Source organism: Grammomys surdaster, unplaced genomic scaffold (assembly GCF_004785775.1).
Source record: "Grammomys surdaster isolate TR1022 unplaced genomic scaffold, NIH_TR_1.0 174, whole genome shotgun sequence".
In the NCBI taxonomy this organism is placed as follows: domain Eukaryota; kingdom Metazoa; phylum Chordata; class Mammalia; order Rodentia; family Muridae; genus Grammomys; species Grammomys surdaster.
In genome coordinates this window covers 6,104,719-6,123,235 of record NW_021604622.1, presented here as the reverse complement: position 1 = coordinate 6,123,235, position 18,517 = coordinate 6,104,719, and the positions used below count along the sequence as shown (strand labels likewise).

Below are 18,517 nucleotides of genomic sequence, written 5' to 3'. Positions count from 1 at the left end.
TCAAAGCTTGTCTGGGTACTTGTGCTTGTGTACCCTTTGTCTGGGTACAAAGCGTGTGCTGTTACTGAGGGTTCTGTGCAATAATCCCCACATTCCAGGATGCAAGGCTCAGCTAGAGGATCTTGCTCCCCTAAATCTGTAGAGTAATTCAGAGGATTTGGGGGACTGCACATATTTTAAATAAGCAAGTACAATTTTTTGTTTGTAGAAAAGGCTTGTATTAAAGTATTTTGATTAAGGCTTTAGGTATCTCAGGTGAGGGTCTGGTTGAAAACTGTAGGACTATTTTTAAAGAGGAAGTGTGTTAATAAACTCCTGGGTTGCATCTGGCCTTTCATGTGAGAGGACAAGGATGTACTCTGTGCTATTCCATCCCTGCTGTTTAACATGATGCAATCCTGTGGCGACTACTGGTAGATGATACATTCCGGTGACATACTCTGAATGAGCCAGGTAGCAATTTCAGCACACTGGGTAAGTGCTTTTATGTGCTGGAAGTGAGAATCCGAGTTCAGGTTGTTTTCCAGCAGGTGCTGTCATCTTCCTACGCTTGTTCAGTGTGCCGTCTTTCTGTGAATACCTAACGAGGCTGCTGTGCAGCTCTTCGGCTGTAGCTCTCCTTTAAGGTCCATCCAGTAAGTTGTGCGCGGCTAATCTGGAATAGGCAACTCGTGGTTTTTTCCAAGGACCGCCATTGATGTCTCCATGCTGTAATTGGATGTCGCTTTACCTAATACAAACTGTAGTTCATTCTGTGCACTGGGATTTGGGCTGTGAAATCCCAGTTGACTGAGAGAAAGCAGGGCTGTGTGAGTTACTCTCACAGCATCTTCTAGAAAAGAAGATGCTCAGGCAGAGTAAATTTGGTATCAACCATGGGCCAGGCGAGCTCCCGCTAGCCATGGCTTCCGGGTGTTAACTCTTTTTACAAATACCAGGATTAATATCTCTAATTATGCCTAGTCAGAGGTCTTGTTTTCTAGGGTTACTCATCTGTTTCCAGCACTTGCCCCTTAGCATAGGTCTGTCCCATCATGGAGCTCTACCCATGGACCACCCAGCTATCACACGGTCAGATGCTGGGCGCCAGGGAAATGTTCATTTCATAATTCATACCTTCCCTAGAGAAGTTTTGGAATTTTTACTTTATTTATTTAATTATCTCCAAATAACAGTTCACGTACTTCTCATTGCCAGATTTTTGGGGGGTTGGAAGGAAGGAAGAAAGCCAAAGACACACACACACAAACACACACACACCCCAAACCCAACACCCTTACAGCTCCTGTGATCTCAAACAAACAGAAAATCTAACCCACTGTTGCCTGAGACCTTTTGTTCTGGGAATGAAGGAATGCTGGGTGGCTCTGCCTTGGCAGGCCACATATTTTGTGGTTCTTCCCAGCTGTGGCTTCCCTTTCTCTCCCTTTGCACTGGATTGACTCGATCTCTTTCCCTGGTTATTTTGAGACAGTGGGAGGAAGGAATTGAATTTGAAGGATGGTCTCCATTGTTTAGAGATAGTTGGTCCAGCCAGCCCTGGGCCAGTGCCGGTTTGGTAGCATTTGATTATCACTACTTCGGTTTTGCAATCATTTCATCAAAAACTGGTTTCACATGGAGAAAAACCAGCTCAGTTTGGTTTCCCAGCGAGGTCCACGTTGACAGGTGTGCTCGTTGTTCTGTGCGCTCCTATTCCAGGTACTCTGTGATTAAGTCCTCAGCAATTAGCAGTGTGTAATTACAGTCTGTGTACTCTCCAAGGCAACGTGCATTCTGCCACCTCTGCGGAGGCTGGAAAGATGAAAGGGTCCCACACCGTGGCACGAGACCTCCAAGTCAATGCCGTCTCAGAGCTGTGGGATGACCTTATTTTCATGTCCTTCATCCAAGGGTTCTGCTTGGTGACATCAGCAGTGGTGGAGGTGAGCACACCAGAGGGTAGCGTGTACGGTGACTTCTGGGTGCAGACACAGGGCATCCCTGGGAGAAGGATGAGTAGAGTCCTTCTCGTCCTGTGTCTACCCTACTTCAGACCTCATAAATCATGTTTGTTTTAAATAAGAATATAGAGGAAGGCAAGGCGGGCTTGCAAGGCTTGAAAAAAATAATTGATAGGAGTGTTAAACATTTACCCACCATTCCATAGCTCTCCACTGTAGCGGCACTGCCATTTGGCAGTTCACATGACTGCTTCTGTCAAGTATGGTTTGAAGCTGACATTTATTGAATACCCAGTGTGGTGGGAATCTTCACAGGGGTCATTTCGCCTTTCTGACTTAAGTACACTTTGAGTTCCTTCTTAGTCTAGGTTAGTGAAAATGATAAATTCTGGGCTGTATTTTAACACAGGTTGGACTTTTGGCTTTGATTGTGGAACCGTATAGGACAGTGGGGAAAGCATGCTTAGTGGTGGCAGACAAGCATCTTACCATCTGTGAGACTTGACCTTTTGTAGTCTTCATTGGAAGAATTGGCAGGTACCTTGCAGAATCCAGTGAAAACTAGGAAGCTTCTTCATATGTGTATATATGTGTGTGTATGTGTATACATGTGTCTGTATATGTGTATATGCACATGTACTTGAGTATGTGCAAGTAAGTACATATGTATGTGTGTATGTATATATGTGTATGTATGTTTGTATATATGTGTATGTATGTGTGTATGTGCAGGGACATTATGTATGTATGTATATGTATGTGTGTATATGCACACGTATGTGTGTATGTGCAGGGACATAGGAATGTATGTGTATGTGTGTATATATGCATATATATGTGTGTATGTGCAGGGACATAGGAATGTATGTATGTGTACATATGTATGTGTATATTTGCACATGTATGTATGTATGTATGTGTAGGTACATATGTATGTATGTGTATATATGTATTGTGTATATGCAAATATATGTCTGCATGTGTACATATACTTAAATATACATATTCTGAAAAACTTAACATCCAGTTTCCAGGAGACTAAAGACTTCTCCTAAGTGTGGTAATTGCTGAAGACTTCCAGTAACAACTCAGAGTTGCTGAGTCTCAGAAGGACCTGGTGAGTCTTACTTTGCTTAGAGTAGGCCCCGTGAGGAATGAGGTATTTATGAGGGAGATTATGTTTTCCTTGGCATTTTCTACCAACTACACTGTGCACTTAAGAGGAGCAGCGGAGAGAGGGAAACACTTGAAAAATAAGTAAGGAGTAAACGGCTGGTGGAAGAGGAAAGTTTTTCTATTGTCTTCTATTATTTAACCCTTAGAAAGAGGTCAATTGTATAATTGTAAAATGAAGGATACATAGAGAGATTACTTCGGTAGGTATGTGCTGGTTTGGTTTTTATTACTATAATGAAATACCCATGTCTGAGTAACACTGTCAATAAAGAAGGATTATTAGTTTGCAGTTGTTCAGGTTCAGAGGCGCGTTTCTTTAGAAGGCCCTGTAGCAAATGACCGTGTTGGGAGGTCCTGTAAAAGGGGAAGCTCAGATTGCTGGGAAGGTAGAGATTTAAGGGTCAGTTTGCTCTCATCCCAAGAGATGGGGTGGACCTAAAGACCTGCCAGCAGACCTCACCTCTTAATGATGCCATCACCTCCCATATCACCAAGCTTCCAATCCTGGAGTCCCCCAGCAAGCCACACCCCAGCCACAGCAGAGCAGATAGCCAAGGTTTGACTCACACACGCTCCAGTCTTAGATGCTTGGTGACTCATATATCTAAGTCAAAGACATTGAAGCAGGGACTAGAGTGCTTATTGCCAGGAGTTGCTGGTGAGAAGACAGGCAGTAAATGCCAATCAAAAGATACATTTCTGCTTGATGGTAGGAACGGACCCTGGAGTTCTGTCGTGCGTCCTGGTAACTCCTGTAAACGACAGTCTGTGTACTTGAGATTGCTAGGACTTAAAGATTCTCCTCGTAGTACAGTGAGAAGCGTGTGAAGTAACAGGCCGGTTAATTGGCCCATTTGCTGTTCTGCAAGGTATACATATTTCTAAATACCACATTTTAGGTGAGAAGTACATGCAGTTTTTATATGTCAGCTAAAATAAATGAAGAGGATAAAAAAGTTCTTGGTTTTTTCTTTTCCTTCTAATTTGTACTTTTCAGGAGGTCTGAGGGTACATATCTCGAGTGGGAGAGCGGGAGAGCGTATGTTCTTCGCTGCCTCCCAGATGGTCACTGACAGTCAGTTCAACCCTATCTCCTCCTCCTCCTCGTAGCCCAGTGTCGTAATCCAATCAGGGGAGAAAATCTGTAGTGTTTACTTGGCAAGCTACATTCATTCATTTTTTTTTTCTCTCCCTCTCTCTCTCTGCTTAGGTATTGACAAATCTCCTAGGACTTTGGAAGGCTGAATGGACTAATCATGAAGAGCCTCAAAGCGAAGTTTCGGAAGAGCGACGTAAGTATGCGGTGACTCACAGTCTGGCTGCCCCACCATGCTCCACGGGCCTAGAGAAACAGCCCCGCTCCTGCCCTGATAAGGCTCTGGGTTAATAAACGACAGATCCCGAAGCACTAGGCGCCAGCTCAGCGTGGTGTCTGCGAATGAGCGTGTTTTAGTTTGCTGTTGTGTGTCCAGCTTTCAGAAAAGCCAGTAGGAAACGCTTCCTGTCATGGAGAGACAGGAGCAGTCAAATTAAAGACTCAGTCAAAGCCAGTGAAATCCAAAGCTGCCAGGGTCCGGATTTAGAATGTTATTTTATTAATTTTAATTTATATTTGTTATTAATTAATTCTCCCCCGCTCCCCCAGAGAATCTCACTTTGTACATTGTGGCCTTGAACTGACAGCAATCCTCCTGCTTCAGCCTTCTGAGTGTTTACTCACCACACTTGGCCAGAATAGAGGTGATTAGGGCTTACATTATCAACTTTGTCCTCTTTAAGAACCTTGAACTCGGTATTTATAGCTCACTAGTCTTTCACTCCTAAATTCCTGGGGTTTTTCCTCACAAAGTCCATCAAAAACAACTTTAGGTTGGCAGACTGGATAGAAGGTCTGTCTGAAACACGAAGGTCTCCCGTCAGAGAAAGTGACAAGGGCTCGTGGGGGGATATTGTCACAGGTTCTTACCTCCTAAGCTGTGCTGGGCTCCGAGCCTTGTAAACCAGCTGCATTCCAAAAGCCTCAAGCGAAACTGTTGCAGGAGAGAGAAATTCGTGGAAGAGCGTTAGATAGAAGCCCAGATAAGTCACCTTTGAAATAGGCTTGCTCCGTTACTGCTTAAGATTACATAATTAGAGGCGAGCCTGGAGTTTTGTGCTCTGCCATGAATTTATTGGGGGTAGGTTGGCACCGTTGTGAGTCTGCAGTAAACGAGGCTGCATCTTTATGGCTAGTGTGCTCTTTGCACGAATACCTACTTATCTCTTAGACTATGTTGTGACCTGTAGTTGTGTACTTACGGCTCTGATAAGAGGCTGGACAAGATGCTTCAGGAGTGACTCCAAAGTACTGTCTCTTTTAAAAAAGAAAAGAAAAAAGTAACTAGAGGTCTTAGGGAAAAGTTCAGTTCACTCTTAAGGCAAATTAACTGCAACTCAAAGAATCTGACTCGAGCAAGGTCAGATAGCTAGACTGTGAGCTCCGAAGAGAGTTCTGTCACATCTTCAGGTGGCCCTCCCCCAAGAAAACTTTACTATGCTCCCTCCCCTCCCCCAACTGGCCAATGGTACTAAGCCTACGTATCACCTTTGGCTTCAATTAAAGAGGAAAGGCAAGTAATACACCGCCTTGCCCAGTTCCGGAGATACCAGTGTATAAATTACCATATGAGGGAGTTTGGGATGGCAGTGTAGCTCAGTGGTAGAACATTTGCTTAGCATTCATAAGGCCCTGTGTTCAATCTCCATGGCTGCCAAAGTGGGGGAAATGGTTCCAAGAGACTTTGGGCTGCTTCCAACTGTGTACGTTGAGACTATTGTAGCAGGCTCTCGTCCCCTGGGAGTTGTGATCTCTAACCAGGGCAGGTGGGGACTGGCAATCCAAGGGAGGGTGCTGATGGAACCTCAGTTTTAAATGAAAATTGAAACATTTCCGAGAATTAAAAAAAAAAGTCACAATAATGACACTAGTAAAAGCTTCTGAGATTTGGCAGCAAGAAGGTCTTGATTTTGGGAGTAAGGGCTAGAAGGAACATCCGAGGAGTGGCTCTGTGGGAGGAGAGCAAAGGAAATTGGTTGAATGCATCGAGACCCATCTAAAGGGCTTCCCAAGTGTATCCCAAATTGTTTTCTCAAGCTACATCACCGGAGAGCTAAAAGGAGGGAATAAAAACACAAGAAGAAAGTGCTTTCCAAACAAACTCGTTTGTTGGCCAGCCATATGGTGATCCCGGCTGTAACAGGGCAACTTTTCATACCAGAGACTCCATACTCCGCTAGGCCCCTGAGGTGTCCTTGTCACCAGCATCAGAGGTTAGCTCTCACAGAGCAAGCAGTTTCTTCAGATTAAGGAACTGAGGCCCCAGAGACGTGCAGCAGTGTCTATGGAGTCCCGTAGCTCTCCATTGTAGAACCAGCTTTTGCAGCGAGGTGTTGGAAGTGTAGGTTTCCTGAAGTCAGGAGCCTGGGATGGAGATTCGGGTTTATGAAATGGTAGAAATCCAGGGAGCAACTCTGAACTGGGATTGAGGTTTGCTAGATGTGCTACTTACTGGAGGTCTGACACACATCTCAGGGCCTGATGCTCGGATGCTACTCGGTCAGTCCTACTTTATCCGACTAAGGAACTTAACAGAATATAAAAATGAAAGATCCAGGGAACCTCTGAAAAGGAGCGAGAGTGAATGGACCTGGGAGGGTTGCTTTTAAGAGCATGCCTTTCACTTGTTTTTGCTAGCTGCCGTATGTATCACTAGTTACGTATCGACAAGAAAACAGATCTACAAATGGTGATGTCCAATGAAATGAGCCCAACTACAATCTTGACTGAAGCGTGTGGTGTCTCCTGAGTGTCCTGCAGCCTCAGCCATCCCACGTCCCTGCTTGTCTTTGTGTCAAACAGAAAGGGAAGAAAGAGTTCTTTGTGTTTCTAAGGGTAGGGAGCCCAGGACGGCAGATCAGGTTCAGGATTACATAAAGAGAAGACAGGTGACCCACTAATGTGATCACGTTTCAGCCGGGCTGTGCGTGGGAGGGCTGCAGCCAGGTCACCTTGTGGCTATTGAGAAATCTCAGGAGTAAGCAACAGGGGTGACGGTGGCCTCAAGGAGTTCCCCGTGGGTGGCCTTCAGGTTGATGTGCTACTCTAGGACCTTTGTGCAGGTGGAGATATAGTCAGGGTGTGCTTTCTGGAAGCTTCTTCAGTTTGGTTCCCTGACTAGGACAGGCTTATTTGTATGCCATTGGGGATTCTATCTGATTCTGCGGGCTGTGGTTAGACAGACCCCTAAATATATTTAGGACCCTATAGATAATCTACAGAGGCCAAAGAGATGCTTCTGTAGTTCTGTCTTTTCAGTTTACAGTAGTAGCTTGACTTGAGGCATCCTTACACGTGGGCTAGACAGTAGAGAGGCAGACACACAAATAATGCAAACTGTAGAGGCTTTTGATTTTTCTTTCACTTTTGTCTGAAAACAAGAGTGTGATGTTACAAGCCTGACCAACACAAGGAAAGTGGAAGCAGGAGGATTAGAAGTTCAAGGCCAGACTTGGCCATGATAAACCTAGAACTGGGAGTTCAAGGCTAGCCTTGGCTATGCAGTGACTCTGTCTCCCACATGCCCAACCTCACTCCAAGAAGCTGATAAACTAGGAAGGAGGAGAGAGGTAAACAGGTGCCTCAAATGCTCAGGACAGAGCAAACATAGAATATGGATGCCAAACAGACCTTCGAGCTGAGCCTAACTCTGGCAGAAAACCAGAGCTAGACGTGGGGATTGACTGTTAGACTGGGAAGCCTGGTGGCAAATGATCCAAGTCACTGTCAGTGGGAGAATTTCAGAAGCCTTGGGAAGGTGAAATTTCAACCCAGGGGATTGGTATGTGTAGAAAAGATGAAATTGAGGTTGTGGGGAGCAAAGGCTTACCATGTGGAATCTTAAATTTTGCCCTTGACAATGTAAACTAGTAAGACCGGAGGAATCCAGACAAGCATCCCAATCTGGGGTGTGGCTATGAAGATTTTAGCTAGAACACCCCTAAGTGTGAATTCTGTTTCTCAAGTGGAGAGGTTGACTTTTATGCTTATGAAGTAAGCTGAGTCTAAATTCTCATTATTTATATTCTCTCTGGTGGGATACTTTTAGATCTTTTATCTTTTAGTTTGCACATGGCTCCTTTACCTCGAAGCATTTGCAAATTGTATGTAGTTTCATGTGGGGGAAAAAAAGCTGTCCTCGTGAGAAATGAGGCCAGAAAAGTCGAAGTTTCCCTTTACAGGTAAAACACTGTGGGCTTCTGAAATTTCTCGGCAAATTCTGGATTCTTAGTGCCAGAGTGACATGGGTGGGGGTTTGAGGGATGGGAAATGGGATTTAAAGACCTTTGTAACAAACCTTGAGAAGTGACTGAGAAGGCAGCCTTTATTCCCTGGGTGTGCGTTTGCTTTTGTGAAAGTTTTATTCCCAGGTGTGTGTCCTGTTAGTCTAAAGAACACGCAGTAGACATTGCGTGGAGAAAAATCAGAGCAGCTGGTTTAAAGTGACAGCGTTTGGAAAAGACTAAATGGATGGCATTTGATACCTTGATGTAGCAGCTCCCGAGACTGCAGCCTTGAGCCAAGGAAATGCCCACACCCCCTGAATCTTGAGGAACCAGACACATCCTGCTCAGTCAGGATCTGAATTTGTTGCCTGTTGAGATAATGGTTCTCATGAAGGTTAAAAACTGATGTTGCTGCCAAGGTACTTTTTTTTTTTCCAAGGAGTTTTTAGTCATTTATAATAAGTCCTTACAGATGTTTGAGTCACTGTAGGCACATGTGCACACACCAGGACTATTTAAAATCACATTCTCTCTGTAGATACACAAGCCTTGGCCAATCTCAGGCTAACTTCGTGGTAGACACATAGCTTTAAAAGGTCTGAGAGATGACCCCATTGGGTGGAGATGGGAGACAAGGCGAGAACCTCGGTAGGTTCTTCTCAGGCTGCATACTTTCCAGGTCTTGTCAGCCCTTTTGAAACAAGAGAATCTTCTTGCTGCCTGATCTCACCTTGTGTTAATTGGCCAGGTGCCATAACAAGGCGCTACAAGCTGGGTGGCCTAAACAATAGGAATTTATTGTCTACTGGGTCCAGAGGCTGGGACTGTGGTAGGGCTGGTGTGTAGAGGGCCGTGTGGGAGAGCCTGTTGCGTGCCTGTCCAGGACTCTAGGTATTTACCGGGAACTCTGGCTTATAGGCGTGTTACCCCAATTCTAGACTTCATCTTTCCTTTCTCTCTGTGTGCGTGTTGTGTCCACATTGCCAGGTTTTAAACGGGGACGTATTGGATTAGGGCCAGTTGTATTGGATTAGGGCCAGTTGTATTGGATTAGGGCCCATTCTGCTGACCTCATTTTAAGCTACATTAACATGTAGGCTTTTATTTTTTTAAAGTCTACTTCTTAATCTAAGTAAGGTAACATTCTGATGTGGAGGTTTTAGCACTTCAGCATAAATATTCTGGACATGACACCATTCAACCTGTAATGCGTTTCTATTCTGGAATAGGTTTTTAAAGTTCCCACCTTCCTTTTCTCACTGAGTACAGACAGTTAATAGATCTCATCTCTTCATCTTGTGGATGATGCTTAGTGTCTCAGAAGGAGGGAAGGGCATGGCAGTGTTCCAGCCTAATGCACAGGAATAAGAGTAAACATTTCTCTCTCTTTTAAAATGGTGTGTGTGTGTGTGTGTGTGTGTGTGTGTGTGTGTGTGTCTGTGTGTAGAGAGTTGTATGCCTTAGGGCTGGAGTGTGCTTGTAAGCAACCTGATGTAGTTGCTGGGAATTGAACTTGGGTCCTTCTGGAAGAATAGAAAGCAGTCTTTACCTCTGAGCCATCACTGCAGTCCCCACATTTTTAAAATTTTTATCCTCCCCCTCCAGCCGTGTGTGTGTATGTGTGTGTGTGCACACTCACACTTACATATGTGGAGACTAGAAGTCAAGGACATTAAGTATTCACATCACATTTATTTATGTATTTATGTATTTATGTATTCATGTATTCATGTATTTATTTATTTATTTATTTATTTATTTATTTATTTATTTATTTTTGAGTCAGGGTTTCCTCCCACTGAACCCAGAGCTTGCCAGTTTGATGAGGTTTGTTGACCAGCGAGCTCCCAAAATCCTCCTGTGTTCCCCATATTCCTCAGTGCTGGAGTTATACATGTGCACTAGGGATCCAAGCACAAGTCCTCAAGGCTGTGCAGCAAGCACTTTTCCCACAAGGCCATCTCCCCAGTCCTAGAGTGGCACCTCCTTATGACAACAATGAGAAACATTGTCATGTATCACAGGCTCACCACCCGCACAAGAGACTGTGCCGAGTCCTTTGCATGCTGCTTATCATTTTATATTCGGACTCTATCAGGTAAAGAGCGTCTAATAGCATTTTACAGAGTAAGGAAGGAAGGAAGGGAGGAAGGGAGGGAGGGAGGGAGGGAGGAAGGAAGGAAGGAAGGAAGGAAGGTTGGTTTGTTAAAAGTGACTTTTATGACATGAGTCTCATATGTGATTAAATGGCAGCCTCAGAACTGTGTTTTTAGTTACAGGATATGTTGCACAGTGTGAACGTATATATCTGCTTACACAGGGCATTAGCATTTGTAAATTTTGAATCTTCAAACTGTATAAAATAAAGCCTTGCCTGCTGTTCTATGCTAAAATAAGCCTGTACAGAGCACTTGTCTAGCATATAGAAGCCCTGGGTTTAATTCCCAACAATACCCTTCCCCAAACAAACAAAAAAAATGTATAATGATTTTTTTGTACAGTACTTTTGTATTATCTAAGCTTGTATATAGCAGTCAAGCTCACTCTCGCCAGTGTCCTTCCTTCCCCTGTGGTAGGGGAAGTCCTGGGTGGTTTGCTTGCTGAGAGCCACAGAGATCTCAGGCCAGCTTTGAAGGGGAGGCCAGGTGTTGCTTCTGCTGTTCGCTGGAGCCCATGATGCATCTCTGTGTGGTACTCCTTGGCAGGCTACATGGATCAGACCTTCAGCCATTACCTCAACCTGATTCTTCCTTAAACCTGACATTTCCGTCTGGAGACTAAGGTGAAATGCAAACCCTGACCCCTAAACTTGGAAAACATCTGATAGTATTCAGAGCAAACAAGTCATCTAGGTCAGTGCCTCTTACCTTTTGTTACATTAATTATCAGATCATTTTCAATGAGGGCTATCGTCGACCTACGGATTTTCTTCTCTGATGGATTTGTTGTTTGATTTTTTTCTTCAGTGATGAACCGGGAGTTGCTTCTGAATCGATCCTGTGGAGGTTCTCAGTTGAGTTTCTGCACAGAGAGAGCTTTACTACGTGAAGTTAGGTAGTTTAATTTAGATGGTGATAGGACAGCATTAGCCAGACATCCAGTTGTGTCTTTAAAAGTGTTGGCCCAGGGTTTGCTTCTGCTTGAGCTCATTGAAAGGGGGAAAGGCCTTGTGTCTGACTCATAGGTTATGTCAGTGGCTGTCATGGCTGAGAATGCTCTCCCTGTTTTTGGGAAACACTGTCTGAAAATGTTCCCTTTTGCTTTTCATCTTCTTAGACGTCCACTGGGCTGATGTCTTCAGCTCTTTCCTGGGCTGCCCAGTGGGCTGGGTGCTCTGCTCGGAGCCAGAGCCGTAGAGACAGAGAGCAAGAGAAAGTAAATGGATCCACATTCACTCTCTTTGCACATGTTTACTTTGAAATGTGTTTCCCAAATGCTCCATTTTGGGGGGTGGGGCCCAACATTTATATCTGGCTTTTGTTTTTGGAGGGGTTTTGACAAGAGTTTAGTTCCAACTCATGAAGCTATCCATTCTTTGGAAAATTCTTTTATAACTAGGATGCTGCAGGATCCTTCTGGAACCTACTGGATGTATTAATTAGTGATGGGTTAGTGTGTTAAGGTGCCCAAATAGAGTGGTTCTGCTTTCCTCTGAAGTGAGAGTTCCAAGCATCCAAAGGGTCTGTACTCAGCTCCCTGCATAGACTGCACTAGACCCCAAGTTATACAGCTTTTCTGTTCCCTCTAGGGCTGCCCTATGTCCAGGCCCCTGAGACTCCTGGGCATTTGAAATGGTGCTGATTTAAGTTGAGATGAACCGAAAACATACAACATGGAGCGGATGTCAAAGACATTGAACTCTGCTCCACCGTAATATGTTAACTGTTTTTAAGGAATCTTGGGGTTATTTTAAAATAATTGCTCATCAGACTACTGATGGTCTAGATTTTTACAAACTAGCAAAGTTTATTTCCCCTGTTTCTGTTTATGTATTTTAGCCAGCCTATCACAGATTTATTTGTGTGTGAGGGGTGTGTGTGTGTGGTAAGAGTGCACACCAGTACACCTGTGCCATGGTACGTATAGAGAAGAGCGAGAGCCAGTTCTGCCTTCTTGAGGGGGACTCTCTTGTTCCTGTCTCTGCAGTGTATACCACAGGCTAACTGCCCAGTGTTCCAGCCATTCTCCTCTCTCTGCTTCCCAGTTTTGCCATAGGAGTACTGGGATTACAGCTACACCCACTGCATCTGGAGTGTTTGGTTAGTTTCTGGGTTGGAACTTGGGCCTTCAGGCTTGTGTAGCTAGTGCTCTGTTTGTTTGTTTTGTTTTGCTTTTAAAATAGTATTCGTTTAATGGATATGAATATATTGCAGCTGTCTTCAGACACACCAGAAGAGGGCATCAGACTCCATTACAGATGGTTGTGAGCTACCATGAGGTTGATGGGAATTGAACTCAGGACCTCTGGAAGAGCCAGTGCTCTTACCTGCTGGGTCATCTCTCCAGATCTTGTTTTTTTACAGCCATCTCCCTGGCCCCAGGAACTTTTTTAAATGATGTAAGTTTTCCTTTATAATTAGATTGAACAGTACTGATCTGGGCTTCCTTGCTCTGTTGCATGATCAAGTTTTAAAGAAAGTGAACTATAACATTTTCCTTTTTTAAAAGATGTGCCCAAGGGGTTATAATTCTTTGTCCTCATGAAAACCTAAGGGGAAAGTTGGTGATCATAGACCAGCTGAACCTCAAGAGGCCAAGAAGACTGGATATTAGAGACAATTAACATCCATAGGCAGGTTCCACAATCTCATTTCAGACTTGCATGTTAAAGGTGTTCTAGAATGTTCTCAGTCTTTAATGACTTGCTGTTGGCTGCTCCTTGCCCAACAGCGTTGTGTTGGTGGAAGTCTATTGTACCAGGCTGTAGGCTGTTTCATGTGAAGTTAACTGCCTCTCCCAAGCTAGGAATGGAAGGATGTTATCAACCAGAAACATTGGGTAATCAGTCAGGTTTTTCTTCAAGTAATCTTTGCTTTAACTGATCTGATTACATGTGGGATTAACAAGTGTCATTTATGGGTATAATTTTGAGGTTGCTCACACGGACAAGAAAAACCATGATCTGATCTCTCGGCCTCCATTGAAAAGCAAGGGCTTTACGTTGCTATCTTCCAACTACATATCATAAACTTAGCTTTACATTACCATGAGTCCATGTATTCAGTCAATGTGTGTCTTTGTTATTAATCTTCTATTGCTGTGAAGAGACACCCAAGATTACAGTAAACTCTTATAAAGGAAAACATTTCATTGGGGCTGGCTTGCAGTTCAGAGGTTTTAGTTCATCTGATCATCATGGTGGAAAGCATGGCGGCATGCCAGCAGACATGATGCTGGAGAGGTAGCTGAGAACTCCAAAGCAGGAAGAGAGTCTCTGGGCCTGGCTTGGGCTTCAGAAACCTCAGAGTCCACCCTCAATGACATACCTACTCCAACAAGGTCACACCTCCTAATGTCACTCTACTCATTCAAATATGAGCCTATTCTTATTCAAACTACCGCATGGTATGCTATATGAAATTGAAATGTGAATGTCTTAATTAGGTCAACAAGTTCCATCTGAGCCTAGGTTACAACTTAAGCCTCAAGTTGTGGCCCAGGGTTCTGAGCAGAACTCTAGATTTGTCCCAAAGTAACAATAAAAATAATTTTCACTTTCTAGACTTGTTCTGCTGTTGGCATCCACTGAGATTAAATTAGCTGTTTTGGTACCCACACTGTTCTCTTCATTCATCCTGGGTTTACTATTCATTCTTTCTCCCCCGAGATTGCTGTTTCTTTTCGGATATTTGTGCCCTCAGATACTTGAACTCAAAAGTCAAGACATTGTATTTATCCCATTTAAAATTTACTGTAGTAGTTCAGTTTGTTAAATTTGGTTTATATTAGATGAATCTATTTCTGAGTTTTGGCATCAGTTTAAATTCTAGTTCTTATTATAACATTGGCCTTGAGTCATCCACACTCTTGGTACATATGTTCATCTAGTTTTAATCTAAGACACAAAATTTCATTGAGCCGCTGAAAGGCTCAACCTTAGTGTGTTTAAGTCTCAGTCAGTCTCTCTCTCTCTCTCTCTCTCTCTCTCTCTCTCTCTCTCTCTCTCTGTGTGTGTGTGTGTGTGTGTATGTGAGAGAGAGACAGAGAGAAACAGAGACAGAGAGGAGACTGTATATTTTATATATGTGTATATATACATGTGTGTGTATGTGTGTATATGTGTGCGTGTGCGTGTGCGTGTGCGTGTGCGTGTGCGTGTGCGTGTGCGTGTGTGTGTGTGTGTGTGTGTGCATGTGTGATAGAGATGCTACTGAGCCACATCCCTAGTCATTGACATCCTCTTTACTCCAGCCCGTAATCCATACTCTTTGGTGTCTGGTTATTCACCTCGACCCCTGTCTTCTGTCTGTGTTGCTTTCACCCTCTGGTATCCATATGATGTTAGCAATGTCCATAATTGCTCTGATCTTTAATTTTCTCATCTTTAATTGAGGTAGGACCTATATACAGCAGCATGAAGATTAAGGTGAAACCCTTCGCATAGTAAATTCAAAGTCAGTCATAGCTCCTGGTGCCCAGCTCAGGTCTGTAAGGGATGAACACCTAAATATGCTTACTGTCTAGCCGACCTCCTATGACTGACCCTGTGCTACTCAAAACGAACTCTGGTGTGAACTCCAGCAATATGAGGGTTTAGGGAAAGCTTCATGAAAGAGAGAGATGAACCCAGGGCTGGACCAGCTTGATTGAGCAGGCTATGATTAATAGAGGAATCCATCATGACGAGGTCGGGATGTCAGGAGTAGAGGTGGAGTGGAGCGTTCAAGGCTCTCGTGGGCAGCTAATAGGAAGTGGAGCTGTGAGGGGAGATGGGTGGCTCTGAGCAGTGTTGAAAGGCCAGGGCGGGGTGAATTGAAACTGAAGAATGAAGTTTTGACATGATTATATTCTGGCAGTAGGATGATTGGGGGTTTTGAGAAACGGTAACCAGAGCAAGGGGCCAGGCCTAGAGCCAAGGCTAGGGCGGTGGTTGCTGCTGGAAGGAAAGGATGGGATTTGAGTGGGTGTGGGGCAGAGAGCAGGGAGGGAGCCAGATTCCGGTCGATAATGCAAAGGAAGGGCCTCTTCATGTGGCCACACCCTGCCAGCCCAGGCTAAGTGGCCCTCATCACCTGAGAAATCTGCTGTGGGATTAATTTGGCTCGGCCTGTCACTCAGCAGTTTGGTGGGGCAGGCATTAGGAAACAGCAGGAGAAGGTGAACACTATTCTACCTGGATAGGGGACAGTTGAATAATACGAGGCAAAGTGATAAATTTAAGCAAGCAACTTCATTTGTAATGATTCCTCATTATTCCAGAAGACCTGCTCTTGTCCCATATTCTAGCAGGGGTGGGGGTGCGGGGGGTGGACTACTGCTCAGAGAACTGATGTGTTGCTTTGCTAGGGCTGAGGTACCAAACTCATCAGAGTGGCTTATACCCCAGGGACATTGATTGTATCCCGTTGTCTCTATGTAGGGGACCAAACTGACATCCTTTCAGAGGACCTTAGAGGAATCTGTGCTTGCCTCTCTAGCTTCTGGCACTTTATCCATGTTCTGTTACTTACCTTCATCTTCAAATGTGCACACTGCACACATGTCCGTGCCCACATGTCCCCTTTCATAGGAAGTACACCATGCTGGTTAAGGCCCACCTTGTTGATGATGAATCTTTTCTGGACTGACTCTGTTCCTCAGGGAGAGGACTTCAGCAGATGAATTTGGCTCTTAACACGTACCCAGGTCACCAAAGTCAAGTAGGAATTAGGACTCATCCCTGGAGTCTTGGCTCTAGAATGTCTAGATTAAGCATAGCTGTGGCTGTGCACACCAGTGTTTGCTGTCAGGAAGACAGAGAATAGAGTGATTGCAGCCAACTGAGGGAAGGCCTGGAATTGAATTTCAAATTCCTCATTCCTACTGCCAGTGGCAACTGAAAGCTGACAATCCAGTGTAGACTTTGACCAAAACATGCTTCTGTGAAGCCTACCGGGCCAACCCCGGGGATTATCAGTCTGAAAAGCTTTGTTGCCAAAGATAAAAGTGGGGTGGAGACTATGGAAATCAAAGTGGTTAGACCTGTTTAGGGGAAAGATGGAGCAAAAGGAGAACCTAAAAGGACCTGAGGCTTAAGGAGTATGGGATAGCTTTCTATTTTCAAAAATACACTAGATATGATTTCACCTTCAGAAGGTATGGGGCAGAATTTCCTATAGATGGTGGTTCCTGGTTTTGGGGGTCTTGGTGGAATGGCTGTAGGCTGGGAGGTGGATTGGTTCTTGAGAGCTGGATGTAGCACTTGGTAAGGCCCACCCTTGGGAGTTACAGGAGTCTGTTACTGTGAAGTTCTGCTTCAGGGATATTTAGAAAGCTAATCAGACCGTTCTACCACGGTAGACAGATGGATTGAAGTGGTAAGCTGTAGTCTTGAGCTTGTAGGACTATCCCCTCAGCTGAGCTTCTAGCAGTACAGGCTGAATCAAAGGCCAAAGTGTAATATGAAATTACTGACGGTTCTCAAACACCCTGTTGTGTGGGTAGTCTCCCATTGAAAAAGAACACACACATAGTATTCACATGTAACCTGTGGAATTCTATTGTATATATTACATTGTCCCTGGATTGCTTAAAATACCTAATACAGTACAGATGCTTTGTAAGCAGTTGTTCTCAATTTTTTTAGAAAATAAAACAAGAATACACACATAAACACATCTGTATAGTTTTGGTACAGACTGTTTTCCTAAATATTTTCCATTTGTGTTCAATTGAATCTGTGGGTGCAGAACTCATGGATTAAAAAAATGACTGGCTATTTTATCTTTGTTCTAGAACTGTTAGTTTAAGTAATTGGAGAACCACAATAAAGAGAGCAGTCATCAACTTAGACCTGATGTGTGCTCAGTAAGTAGCCGTTATTTGAGAGACAGAGAATCACCTAAATTTAGACCTGGAGTATTGTCTGGCATTTTTACCATATTGATCATAAAAGAACCTGCCTGTCATCCATTCAAAGCACTGCTTTATTACTAGAAACTCATAGAACGTGGCTCAGATTCTTGTTTGGATTGGACAATCGACTAATTGCCAACCTCATTTTAAAAACCCAAAGAAAAGTTTATTATTTTATGTGTATGAATATTTGGCATGCGTTGGTGTCTGTGCACCATGTGCATGCCTGATGTCTGAGAAGGTCAAGTGAGGGCTTTGGATCTCCTCGTCCTGGAGTTACAGATGTTGTGAGTCACTGTGTGGGTACTAGGAATTGAACCTGGGTCCTCTTCAAGAACAAAAAGTTAAGTACTGACCCAACTTTTGAGGTCCTTCAACCCCATTTAAAGAATATTGTAATAATGTTTTTCAGCTCTTCTTCTTGTGAGTTGTTTAGGGATAGTTTGTCAGAAAACTCTGGACCACTCGTTGCTAGCTGGGGAAGAAATTCTCCAATGTCAGGAAGCCCCAGTTACTGCGCATGTGTGTTTCCTGAAGGTCCCCAGTTTTACTGCGCATGTATGTTTCCTGAAGGTCCCCAGTTACTGTGCATGTGTGTTTCCTGAATGCTCTGCTTCTTTCCTGGTAGATCTTCCACAAAACTGTTTCCAAATAGCACGGTAGGCTTGGCCACTCTTCTGATTCTTGACCCTTTAATGAAAGCCCTGCTAACAAACTACTGCGAAAAAGGGGAGAGTTCATTCTCTGATATTGTACTACAGAATTAAGAGTGACCTGGATATTGGAGGGGGAGGCAAATTGTTACAACCTTCGAGAAGAATGTTCTAGTCATTCAGAGCAAGCTTACATCATACTGCGGCCAGGAAAGTACATATGATAGATTAAGTGGAGAGAACTGGGATGGCAAGGTTACATATTATATAATGACAACATATATACATTAAATACATATGGCGCATGCCAGCTTTTCTTCTTAGAGAAACCCCATAGAAATAAGGATGGTTATAACTACTTCTGCTGGA

The 18,517-nt window shown here is 43.9% G+C and overlaps 1 protein-coding gene across 3 annotated transcripts in view; it reads left to right on the top strand.

Moving 5' to 3' along the window:
- Rai14 (retinoic acid induced 14) overlaps positions 1–18,517 on the top strand; it is a 133,687-nt gene that overhangs the window by 20,743 nt on the left and 94,427 nt on the right. For all 3 annotated transcript variants that reach the window (XM_028767574.1, XM_028767575.1, XM_028767573.1), the window contains exon 2: positions 4,330–4,411. In XM_028767574.1, the coding sequence (XP_028623407.1) occupies positions 4,376–4,411 (36 nt within the window). In that variant the 5' untranslated portion in view covers positions 4,330–4,375. The remainder of the gene's footprint in view (positions 1–4,329; positions 4,412–18,517) is intronic.